This window comes from Candoia aspera, chromosome 12 (genome assembly GCF_035149785.1).
Source record: "Candoia aspera isolate rCanAsp1 chromosome 12, rCanAsp1.hap2, whole genome shotgun sequence".
Lineage (NCBI taxonomy): Eukaryota > Metazoa > Chordata > Lepidosauria > Squamata > Boidae > Candoia > Candoia aspera.
Window position 1 is genome coordinate 9384975 of NC_086164.1, and position 13379 is coordinate 9398353.

Here is a 13379-nt window from a genome sequence, read left to right on the forward strand (position 1 = left end):
AAAGAAAACAGAGAAAAGGACTGTCTTCAATCCTTACACTGCTTTCCATAAATTTTATATGCCGATAGAAATTTTATAGATTTCTATTGGCATAAATATTCTTTGATGATCTATTACAACAATTTTTGAGTTGAGACACACATCTCTTGCCATGTGGATGTATTAATTCCAGTCTCAGCTTTGGGTATGATATGGGGGCTGAAAAGGAAGAGTTTGAAGTGTATATTAAAGCTGTTTCCATAAACTAATAGCTTAGGATAATGATGAGAAATAGCCTGTCTAAAGTAAACCAGTCATCCCTCGATAGAGAGCAATTCTTAGTATCTGCAGTCATGAAGATTAAGTAAAACTATGACATAATAATCCAATCTTGCCAATGTTATGCCTATTTATTTATAGGAAGACATGAATCTAAATGAAGAACGAAAAGCTCCTTTACGGAATAAAGATTTGACCACAAAACGTGAAATGGTTGTCCAGTACATTTCTGCAACTGCCAAATCTGTAAGTAGAAATTGTGCCTTTCTCGCTTCCCAAGATAGGTCAGACTAATACTCTTAACAACGTCTGCAGTTTTCAACCCAAATCTCTAAATTTCTGCTTCAGTTTATCATTATTAAGTGTACCTACAAAGCTTTCTTCATGAAATCCTTTAAAATGCCTTCAAGGATAGATAAAAGCCTTAATTAGAATGTATTGCGTATCTCACAACTGCATGGTAATTTGAAACATGATTCTCTCTTTACAGTAAACCAATAAGTACTCTAAATCCACTGCTCTGGAATAATCATCAAGCTTTTTCACAGTGTTCCTTGAACTCGTGATAGCAAAATTTGGACTTTTTGACTTAAGGTGCAAAAGTGTATTTTGTAACTGCCTTCCTGTTGACTGATGCTATAAATTTGGTGCTTTTTAGAATCAATGCTGGGATCAATGAACTCATTTTCCTACTCTATCTTATCTTGTGATGTTTCCTACCCTATCGTGTGATGTTCAAAACTGTTTGGTCCAACATACTACTGTTAGGACTGTTGTGTAAAGTTGTCTGCGATTTATTTATTTTCTATCCCACCTTTATTATTTTTATAAATATCTCAAGGTGGCTAACATACCTAATACTCCTTCCTCCTCCTATTTTCCCCACAAGAACAACCCTGTGAGGTGGGTTGGGCTGAGAGAGAGTGACTGGCCCAAGGTCACCCAGCCGGCTTTCATGCCTAGGGCGGGACTAGAACTCTCCTACCACGCCTGATTGGCTCTTGGGCTGAGAGAGAGTGACTGGCCCAAGGTCACCCAGCCAGCTTTCACGCCTAAGGTGGGACTAGAACTCTCCTACCACGCCTGATTGGCTCTTGGGCTAAGAGAGAGGGACTGGCCCAAGGTCACCCAGCCAGCTTTCACGCCTAAGGCGGGACTAGAACTCTCCTACCACGCCTGATTGGCTCTTGGGCTGAGAGAGAGGGACTGGCCCAAGGTCGCCCAGCTGGCTTTCATGCCTAAGGCAGGACTAGAACTCACAGTCTCCTGGTTGGTAGCCCGTTGCCTTAACCACTAGACCAAACTGGCTCTTGTGCAAACAGTGCTTTCTCTGTGAAGCAGCTTTTACAAAAGGCTCTTGATTCTAACTGGCTATTTTATAATACAGATATAAGGGCAAGTAGTAAACACCTTTCATGTCCTAATAAAGCGGTCTGCCCTTGGTTTGGTGGTACTGAATTCTAGTTTGAAACTTAACTTTCTTTTCATGGGTTTGAAACAATATGTCCTATAGACCAAGCCAATGAAGTTCTAGGCTGTGGAATTACATAGTAACTCATTTTTCAGGTTTCAAGAACTGTACTTTAGATATGTTTATAAAAATGCTATATTAATTCAAGATAAATGGGATTTTGACAAGATCTTAAAGAGAAGTCATGAAATTTATTGTAGTTTGCAGAAGGTGCAGGAGTTATCTCCTCCTCTTGGCTACATTGCTTGTGTTCTACTAACAGAATCATACATTTGTGACTTCCAAACTACCACAGCATCTCTATTATAATGGTCTTCTATATTTATGACACAAATTGGTAGTGAATGGCATATTTATACTGTTAATATTGAGGTCTAAGTACTTGTGATTTTAGGTTTACTCAGATGTCATCCTTTATACAAAATAGTTTTTGCTATACCAAACAAAGTAGGAAATATCTTAAGATGAAAACAATAGCAGCAGCTCCTCCTCCTCCTCATCTTTCAGTACTATTTTACAAGCTGGTACCCCTACCAGAATAGACAGGTTTCATGTTCTTTAATTTGCTTGAATATCCAAGGGCAGAAATATGTTTCAGCTGATAAGTGATTTTTGCCACTAGCCTGTTTTCAGCAGAATTATGTGATGGGTAGGGTTTTACTTTGAAATGCCAACAACAAAAAAATCTTTACTCAGTTTTGTGCTCAAGTTATTGTTCATGGTAAGGTGATTTGGGGAACACAAGCTTTCATATTCCGTTTTCCTTTTCAAATACCTGAAGGCGGAATTATGATCTTTCTAACACAACTAAATCAGAATGCAAAATGCAGATAACAGTATATGAATACTCATGTGTTATATTAAAGCAAACTCATAAATGAGATTATGCTTATGTTTGCCCAATTTGTTTTGTAAATGGGGGACAGAAGGCAGGCAACTTTAAATACACAGTTGAACACATGCAAACATTTTAATAGTATACTCAACTGTACATATATACATTCATTAATATCCATCATGCTGTGTTCCCTTTTGGGGTAAGCAGTGTTATGCAAAGTGCAAAAAAGGAAGAGGAATGAATGAATGAATAAATAAATGAAATCAACATATATTAATATGATATCACTGCATATGTTTCTAAAATTGCAAATCATACTTGCTTCCACCTTGTCCATATACCACTTCATCCACTGGATTTGGTATAAAAAGTATGAACTGAGAAATCTATGAAGCTGTGTGGGGAAACCAACTCTTCTAGCCATCATAGCTTTTGGTAGGGTGCAAGTAGGGTACCAGCTAGTTGTCATGGAGCTTCAACCGTGTCTTGGCAGTGACTGTGAAAGGATCTTGGTGCTTCAAAATAAAAAGGAACACTATGGAATAAGGTACCGCAGAACCTCCTGTGTTGCTTCCCCAACACCGGGCCAGGGTTGTTCTGTTTGTCCTGGAGGCTGGAGAATGACTTTTGGGAGCGTGATCCCATTGGAATGGCCAGGACTGACTGTTTAAAGGACAGAATTGGAAGCTTAAGGTCCTTGAAAATTGCTCCAAAGGGACATATTGCCCCAATTATTTCGGGGTAGCTTTTAAGGGGTGCCTTAAAACCTCTGCATGCAGTATGGCATCATTTTACTTCTCAAACCTTCCCTAGCCTAACCCCCAAAATAAATAAACTGATAGGCGACTAATAGGTCTGGTGGTGTAACAGTCTTACAAGAGCTGCCAGCAAACAAATAAAGGCAATTCCTTTGTTTTAACAGCCAAAGGAATTGCCTTTATTTATCTGTTTGCTGGTGGCCCTTTGTTGAACTGTTCCACCACTAGTCCTGTTAGTGACCTAGCTCATTCTGGGGGTTTAAATAAGGTTCTGAGTCTGAGATTCCATTGGAAACTAAGTGTTCACATTAGTGGTTGCTTCTCCTTTGAGAAAAAATGAGGATCTCCTTTAATATCTCCACAACAATAATCCTGTGAAGCACTTTGGACTAACTTGCCTAGAGTCATCCTGGTGAGCCTTGTGTTTGAATGGGGACCTGGACTCAGATCGTTCTGGTCCCCGTTTGGCCTCTTAACCCCTGTATTCCATTGCATGTCAATATTAAAGTGTTCCCTCTGTATCAGATGTCTGCTCTGAATAGTAATATGTTTGTGCTCTTCCATCTAGTGATAGTTGGCAAAAGATCCAGCATTAGATCCAGTACAGTCTTGCCGTATATTGAACAGTAGGTCACTAGTGTTAGCATACTCTGCTATAACTTTTGGAGAAGATGATGGAAGAAAAGTCTGTCTTGTCTTTGTAGCTCCTCTGTAGACATTGCCCCACTAGCCATTATTGCACAGCTTGGGATTGCACAGATGTTTCCTTGAAGCTATAGCTAGCTTTGTGTCTTTTTGCCCAGTATGCTACTAGAACTTTGGTAAAGCAAACATCTGTTTGTGCTACCAGAACTTGTGGCACAAACAGATGTTTGCTTTACCAAAGAGCCATATACAGAATAGGATCGGCTCATTCCATTCTCCATTTTTTTTTTTTTTTTTTGCTCTTCCTTATCCTGATTCAAACTATATTTTTCTCCTATCCAATGTCTCTAGGAATCAGGCCTAGAATAGAGTCAGGAGAACAATTTCTCTTCTGTTGTGAACCCTTTGGTGTGATAATCGCAAAAACAGTTATCTTGTATTACAATCACCTTGTTTTTAAAAGGTGGAAACATAGAATGTTATAGGGTAATTAATCATTTGTTAATTATAAAACGAACATAATGCAACTCTCTATTATGACTGGCATTGAGATAGATACACTTAATGAAAATAGAGAGTTATTTAAATTTTAGAGTGAAAACATAATAAAAGTACTGCTGCAATTTAGTCTGTTTGCTGCAGCTGTCTAACCTCTAACAAGCTTTTCCCAGGGGAAAAAAAAAGGCAGTTTTGTGAAAATGTATACCTAATGAATTCTTTGCTGTTCTTTTTGCATGCACTAATACACACTCTATTCTTAATCAAACAAGTCCCCTTTTTTATATTAAACTGTTACGGATATGTGCAATTAGAGTATCTGCTTTTATAGTTCTTGGACTTGCTTGTTTATGAATATTTCTCTGTTTTAATTTTAAGTATCTTTTAACAATTTACTAACTACTAAACACTTGGTGGATTGTGTGAAATGCTTCAGCTTATTTATTGTACTTTTTTGTTTTTGTTTTTGTTTATTGCTATCACTTCTCTCCGTTGATCACTGCATGCAGATAACTGGAAGTAAAGTTCCGGTGAGTATATCTGTAGTCTGTCATAACTCCAAATGCATGATATAACACCAATAAAAATATACAGATTGTATACCAATATTATACCTTATATTGACAATTTGCATGTCTCTTTAATTTGATGTAGTAGATTCATTTTGAATATAATTCTGGCCTATAAATTTAGGATAATGAAATTAAGTTTAAGTATTTTTATTCCAAATGTCCTGTGGCAAACCTGCGGCCTCTTAAATTCAGATGAAGCCTTGAAAGGGAATAACTGAGAATTTGTTGGATTGAGAATGTCAAGATTAATAAAAATCAGTTCCATCCTGAAAGTGACTGATTGATCATTAACAAATTGCATTTCTTTTGCTATTTGTGGTGTGCTAATATAAGAAGGGACTACATATTGTAGGGGACCCAAATTTATTAGATTTAGTAGCTGTAAGACAAAGTATACACACTTCTTTTATATCCCAAATTTTGGTAAGGAACCTTGTGCCATGCATGAGTGCATTTCATAGCAATTGGGTCATTTTAGTTTTTGAACCTATAGGCAAGGCTAGAAAAGTAACTTGTGCATGATCATTCTCAGCATCCTTACCATTGATTTTGTTTCTTAGGAATGTAGATATTTGAGGTTCAGTAACATCAATAGTGTCACCAATTGAATTGGTTGTAAGAGGCATTCTGCCTTCCTTTGTATATAGATATTAGAGTTTACTACTCTACTTCATTCAAATGCTTCTTGCCCCCTCCCCCCAAAAAAAAAAAAAAAAAGGCATTTATGCTTTTTGGTTTCCTTGCAAGAAACCCAGAGAGTTATAGTGAAACTGATTAGAGCTACTGTAACAACTGGCTTGGCCCTTGCAACCTTCAGGTCTGTGTTTCTCCAAATAAATTCTGCCCACTCTTCAAGTTCTTATAGAGAGATACTGCCATGTGAGAGGTTGTGACCTGAAAAATTAGATTCCCAGTCATAGCTTCTTTCTCTGGAACAGCCCTGAGGTCAGATCAGCTGCCACCCTTTTAGGTTTTAGAAAACTTCTTTGAAGATAGTTTCTTTTTAAAGAGTTTTCAGTTGTTAAGAAGGTTTTAATTAGCTAGTAATGACTTGTATCTTTTATCTCATCAATGTTTTTGATCGGTGTACTTGTGTTTTCATTTTTATGGTAAGTCACCTAAAAGCACTTTAATGGAATATTAATGTGGATTAATAAATAAGATAAATTAGAGTATTAAATCCTAAGAATGAAAGCAGTTCTGCAATTCCAAGGAACAATCAGCAGATTAAAATGCCAAAGTGATGGCTGGATTGTAGCGAATGATGGAACAATTTTTCTCTGGTTTTGAAATGTCACAAAAGCTAGTTTGAGAGTCAGTGCAACTATAAGCATGAGAAGTATACATCAGAGGTATAGTCACAAGGTTTCCCTCTAAACGTTAGATTTTGAGAAAGCTGTGTGTTTATAGACATCTGCAGTTACTCATCATGAGTTCCCAACAGGTTTAAGTAGGACATCTTGGAAGATGACCATGGATAAAGAGACAAAAGGATAGGCTGGCATGCTTATTCAATTGCTGGTAGTGGATACGAGTCAAAGCAGAGCCATCCCCAGCTACCATAAATGCCACTTTATCTAGTAACACAGGGATGGATAATCTGTAGGCTATGTATAGTACTCCTTCCCATGCTATGTTCTTTAAGTTTCTTCTCTTTCTTTAAAAAAAAAAAAGAGGAGGAATGGAAGCAGGAGGCTTATGGACTCACTTTCCCCTGTCTCCAAAATAGTCCAAAATTCTGCTTTGGGATGGTGGGAATGGGTTTATTGTCTCTCAGAGACTTCCCAGTTCTCTTTCTTAACCTTGAATCCACCCACCCGAGATACAATTCAGCGAAAAATGGTCTCTCCCTGATGGCACAACATCAACACCATCACATCACTGGAAACATCATGCAGTCCCTTGAGTGGTTGAGGAAGCAAGTAGTGGCCAAAAAGAAGTGGTCCATTCCTATGATAGTAAATTAACTCTTCTGATCTATTCAGACAGACAGAAATTGAGTGCTACTTCAGCATAAGACAAAACATGGATGATTAATCTTTTCCTTCCTGACTAATATGTAAATTAAAAGGAAGCATCATAAAATCCTTTGTAGTTCCAGTCAGCTGTATTAAAAAAAGAAAGAAAATACCTTTGAACTACAGTTTGGGATGGCAGTGAAGCTAGAAACTGCATCCACATCATGCTTGAAAATATAATTTATGTTAGGTTTATATCCTACCCGTCTTCCAGGAGCTCATATGGTATGCACCATCTTTCAGTTTTTCTTTACCACAATAACCATGTGAGGTAAATAGGGCTGAAAGAGAATGATCAGCCCAAAGTCAGCCGGTGAGCATCACTGGCCCTCCAGTCCTAATAGAACAATTTAACTACTACATCTAGATGGTATGTCTACATCTTAATGACTCTACTGTAGTTCTTGGCATTCTGTAACTTTAAATCAAAGAGTAAATAATTGGAATGAAACAAATGTTTTCCATGCTATTAAACAGGAATGAGAATAAGATGGGAACCAAGGGCATTCCACTGTAGCCTGGGTTTATTAAGTTGGGGCCGTACTTCTAGTCTCCTGCCAATGCCATTTTGTAGATGCACTAGTAGCACTTTTAAGTAGCTTCTTTTTAATGATGGGTTCCAAGAAGCAGTCCCAGTTTGAGAACCAGCTTCTAAATGGCTCCTTTCAGGCACCCATATTTTTCTGCTCTTCATGAAACTGCGTATCAGTTGTGGAGAAACATGAGTGCTTGACGTTGTGGTATTCATATCCTCTTGTGGCTTATTTTAGGCATTGGATTGGCAGTGGAGGGAGTAAAATGCTGGTCCACAGCATGGCTCTTAATGATATCTGATTTATTAAAGAATAGTATGCAAATACAGAGAAAGCTGAGAATGAGCAAAAGCATGCCAAATACAAACTAAAAACCCTCGGCTCAAACGTAATCCCTCCCCTCGCCCTGCCGTTGCAAACTCCCCCCCCCACCCCAGGTGCTGGTAACCGTTTCTGCTGATGTCCTGGGAAAGGAACCTTGAACACACAAGATAACCCAAACACATTCCAATCCAGCTGCTAACATATAACAATCCCATGAGACGGAATCCTCCTCCCCTCCCAGACGAAACACGCATCAGCCAAATGACATGCAAAATGTTACGATGTACCGGCAACATTGGAATGGTGAACATGACACTGTAGCTGAGCTATGTAGGAGGCAAATGATGATTAAAGAAAAGAAAATAAGTCAGCAGATGAATTTCTTCAAAATTTCTCTCTTCTCTCTAACATGAGAGAGAAAAAGTTCTGGAACCCATATATGTTGGGGAAAAGAGATGATAGGGACAATGAAATAAGTAGGAAGGAATTCCTATTTTTTGTTTTCTGTTTTCTTTTTGTCCCCCCAGGCTATGTTAGATTTTATCAGCACTGGTATTTCATATTATTTTAGACCACTTGGTTAAGTGAGGTTAGAAGGTTTACTTTTTATGTTCTGGGAAGATAAGTTACATTAACATAACACCTATTGCTGCACTTTTATATTCCCATTTACAGCCCCCAAGTCTTCAGAAGTAATCATAAATGGAATTTAGTGACACACAACGGAAGAAGACAGAAGCATTTATTTTAGTAACTTGAATTAGAGAAGTTACACATTTTAATAATAATGAAGATAGCTCAGTGGAGTGGTTGGAATAATTTTGAAATGTAGCTCTTTAATTGTTTCAGGGTTTTGTTATGTGAAAATTCATGCTACGAAGAACTTAAGAGATGTAATGTACTCAAAAGGTGAACTATTGTGCAGTAATATAAATATTTTTCTTCCCGTGTAAAATAAGTACCAGTCTTTGCATTTTTGTACATTTCATTAGAGATAAGCACCTAAGTAATAAAATTGGAGGCTGAATCATTTTTAATATTCCTTCCATCTGAATCCTGTATTAAAGAAACAGGTTGAAGCTTTAGCATTTTATATTAGCATGTCCATAGCAAAAGAAGATGAACAGAGTTATACTGATAAGTGGCTGCAAGCAGAAATAAAATTGTGAGACAGTAATCCTGTAAAGAATTATCCACTTTGAACTGTGGCTAGGAGTTGGGAATATGCAGGTGAAAGGCTTTGAAAATGGATTTTGAAAACCATTTTTCAAGAATATCAGTTTTGAAAGAACTGAAATGCTTGAATTATCACTGCGTATTTAAAAATGGCATAATAATTGCAAAGGTGGCAGTGATTTGCCGCAGAATGTTGTTTCCTTGTGTTCTTTTATTCCCCCCCCCCGCCCCCCGGGAATCACAGAAGCCTGCATGACTTCAGGAAGCTTATTTTCAGTGACTGCCTTATGGCAATTTATTGGTTTATTTACATATTTCACAAGCTTGCTTAAATTCAGTGTGGGGAAATCTGAGCTCTGAAATAAAAATCTCTTTTAGCTTTTGGTAGTTCACAAGGATGATGCCAAAATGTTTACATCTTGAAGAGTTTAAGTGGTAAGTCTCAAGCAAAGCAGAAATGACTAGATACAGGACAGTTTCTAAGAAAGCAGTATAATTTAGAATATGTATCCTTGTGTGTGTTTATGTGTGTGTATCAGAATTATTTGAAGTTAAAAGCTTTTATACTATTTATTCTGAAGTATTGTTTCGTGCAGTGTGCATGACAAACAAAAACGCTTGCTAAGCGGTAACCTGAGATTTAAATTTGGTGTATTTTTTGCCCTTGGATGTATAAGAGATTAAGATGGCATGCAAATTTGAATGTGACATTATTTCTACTTGTGCAGTAGACCATATTTCATTGTCATGGTTGCCACTTTTGTAGGGTGGCATTCTGCAGTTCTCCCTAAATATTTATTTGAAACAGAACCATTCTTTTGGAACAATGATATCTGTGTCCTTCAGAAGTAGAACTAAAGACATCCTCAAATTGAAGTCAGTACCTGGTGACTATAGAGACACATTCATACCGTTTTCTTGGCAATAATATGGAAGTGATCTGCCGTTTCTAATTTTTGGGATGTGTTTTGAATATGGGCTGCAGCCCTCCTATTTCATAGTGGTCTCCCATCCAAGTATTAAAAAAGAGTGACCCTGCTTAGCTTCTGCATGCAGACAAGGTTGACCGAGTACTGTTGCCTGCTGAAAGATGTTCTTAATAGAATCAGAACACAGTCACTGGAATAAGAGTCTGATGAGTGATACAGAAACAGTTTCTCATGTAACAAAAGAAGGACTTGCAGAATTGTGAAGATACACCAAACACATACATTCAAGGAATTAGGGACAGAGTTGTGTGATAATTAGAGTTTATCAATTTCTTCATTACCTTTCTATACTTCGTTAAGTTTTAATAGTCTTAATGGTTGATACAGTTGTGCAAATCAAAATACCTTCATCTAGTACGTCTAACTGCTGAAAGATGCACAAAAAGGATTACTGAGCTCGGGGTAGTCCCTGATATAATTAGCTATTAGACACATACAAATCCTATTAGAGAGGCTGTGGGTGAAAAAGTATCTGACTTGACTTCATTAAATTCAGTCAGAGACTATGTCAAGCTAAGGAGCTTTAGGAATTGTCTATTAATAATAACCAATGTTCTGAAATAAGCCAACTTCCTGCAATTTTCCAGAACTACAGAGATGATATAGTCTTTTTGTAAAGAGATGTTTGCTCATTTTTCAAAGTTGGGAGAATCACAGCCACACAAACTGGTTAGCTGATACTTCAATAGAAGAATAAAATAAATAAATACCAATCCGAATACGTATAATGATACAAATAATTTTACAGACTAACATTTGGATGAAATCAGACTTTTTTTTTAATAAAAAACCTGGGACTTATGGATAGCCAATTAGAAAAGACTATGGGAGATTGATTTTGTACACAGTAACCGCAGCAAGAGTATTATATGTAAAAAGATGGAGAAATACTGAAATACCCACAATGGAGGAATGAATTGCGAAGGTGACAGAATTTGCGGAAATGGCAATATTGACCTGTTTGATCAGGGATAAGGCAACCAATATATTTATTAAAGACTGGAAACCACGTACGAACTTTTAAATTATTTATTTGCTTATTTATTATACAAAGTTATAAGGCTGCCCAACTCACCATAAACACACAGTACACACCACGTGACAGCAGCAAACACATTCACATCAACCACTTGTTTGGCTCCGAAGCTACCTGGGGTCCCCAGGCCCGCTGGCAAAACCACATCTTCAGGGCCCTCCGGAAAAGGAGCGAGGAGGGGGCCAATCTTATCTCCGGGGAAATGATTTTTGCTGAAAATGGAAAAAAAAACGAACTGGTGATTTATGGATTTGTTGATTAAAAAGGTTGAATATGGGAAGAAGGGAATTATGATGTAACTTTAAAGACAGAGGAGAGAGAGTAAGGTTGTAACCGCTGTAAAAAAGATCGGAAGTCGCTTTATACAGTATAGTAAAGGTAAAGGTTTCCCTTGACATTAAGTCCAGTCGTGTCCGACTCTAGGGGGTGGTGCTCATTTCCGTTTCAAAGCCGAAGAGCCGGCGTTTGTCCGTAGACACTTCCTCCGTGGTCATGTGGCCGGCATGACTACATGGAACGCCGTTACCTACCTGTCGGAGTGGTACCTATTAATCTACTCACATTTGCATGTTTTCGAACTGCTAGGTTGGCAGGAACTGGGACTAGCAATGGGAGCTCACCCCGTCATGCGGATTCAAACCGCCGACCTTCTGATTGGCAAGCTCAGCAGCTCAGCAGTTTAACCCGCAGCGCCACCGCCTTTTGGTTTTTTTCTACTTGTACCACATTTCACACTTCTCTTTTTTCTTTTTTCCCTTTGCTTTAATCTTATTTTATATCATTTCATGTCAATGTTTTACTTCTGTGAAAATCTTTAATAAAAATTATATTAAAAACATACTGTGGAAGCGTAGGGTTCATTTTGCAGAATGGGTTAAGTATAGCCTCCCTTAGCTCCACTTTCCTGCCCAAATAATTACAGGGCTGTGCCTTGTTTTATTAAAGGAGAAAATAATTAACAGAAATCCAGACAAAGTAGAAACGCTGATTTTCCTTGTAGAGTGTTAGGGCCTGTAAACAAGCTGTATTGATTATATAATTGGAACAGGTCATGAAAAGGAAAGAGGTGAATAATTTAGGCTGTTATCAGAAGTACACCAAAGCTGCGCTGAGTTTAAGAGTCATCTATTCCAACTCTAGATTATAAAATTAAAGGTGCTTAAATGTCTGTTTGCTATCATGGTTTGTGATCTAAGTAATTGCAGTTACATACTGATTTGTGTTTTGGATTCATGATCTGCAATTATTAAATTGGTTAACATGAAGAGTAGAAGAAAGTTTTTTTTTTTTTTTTTTTGTAGAAAGCTTATTTGCTGTAAAAATGTCTTTTCTCATTTTTTTTTTTAATTATAACTATTTTTCAGTGGGATGCCATTTTTTTTTCCAAAGCTTTACAGTTTTCACTTATTTTCATACAAAATTTATGAAACAGATTAGGTAGAGACCGTGACCTTTTTAATTACATAGTAGTACTTTCTCAATTAATTTTTTAAAATTACTTCAGGGTATTTTGCAACAAATATGCACATTCAAAAGGGGAAAATGCATTACCCTTTGAAAATGGGAAAATGTGTGGCTCAGGATTGAACTGCTGAGTTCTTGGTGTTTTCTGAGCTTGGTTGTCCAGGCAGTTGTTTCCAGCTACTCTAATAGACTTTAATAGGCTCTCATGGAATTAGTTACAAGCTTTTATCTGCCGTTTCTACGTACTACTCCGAGGTACCATTATAAGAATGTTAGGGCTACACAAAGTGAAATTTGGGTATTGCTACACATACAACACAAATGTATGCATGTCTTGGGTAGTTGTCTTTAACTGAGCTTAGCAGTTGGGTTGCAGCTCTCTAGAGACTTCTGGACAGCCACCAAAAAATGCTGAAGATGCAATTATTATTGGCATGTGAAATATTCTCTTTCTTCTCCAGGACTAATTAGTTTAGCCTTCTGACTTCTGTACTCCATAATTGGCTTTGTACATTTGCATTATGCAGACTCTTTTGATCAATGGAGATGTAAAAATGTGAAGTGGTACAGAGGTTAAATGTGTGCCTCTTGCCCTGCCTGAAATGAATGGCTTTGCACTCCGTTGTGCATGCTCTGATGTGGGTGTAATGGAGAATCAACACTGTGAAGGATGTTTACAAGGTAATGGGTAGAGAGGAGAAAGTGCATGTGTGTGTTCATTGGAGTGGGCTGTTGCAAGGCAGTGTTTATTAGACTGCATTACTCTAGTTTGCTTTCTTTCCCTGTGTGCAATTGTGTT

The 13379-nt window shown here is 37.6% G+C and overlaps 1 protein-coding gene across 1 annotated transcript in view; it reads left to right on the top strand.

The window, feature by feature from the left end:
* DIAPH2 (diaphanous related formin 2) overlaps positions 1–13379 on the top strand; it is a 265682-nt gene that overhangs the window by 23213 nt on the left and 229090 nt on the right. Inside the window, exons 4-5 of the mRNA XM_063313683.1 lie at positions 400–504; positions 4978–4998. Of these exons, the coding sequence (XP_063169753.1) occupies positions 400–504; positions 4978–4998 (126 nt within the window). The remainder of the gene's footprint in view (positions 1–399; positions 505–4977; positions 4999–13379) is intronic.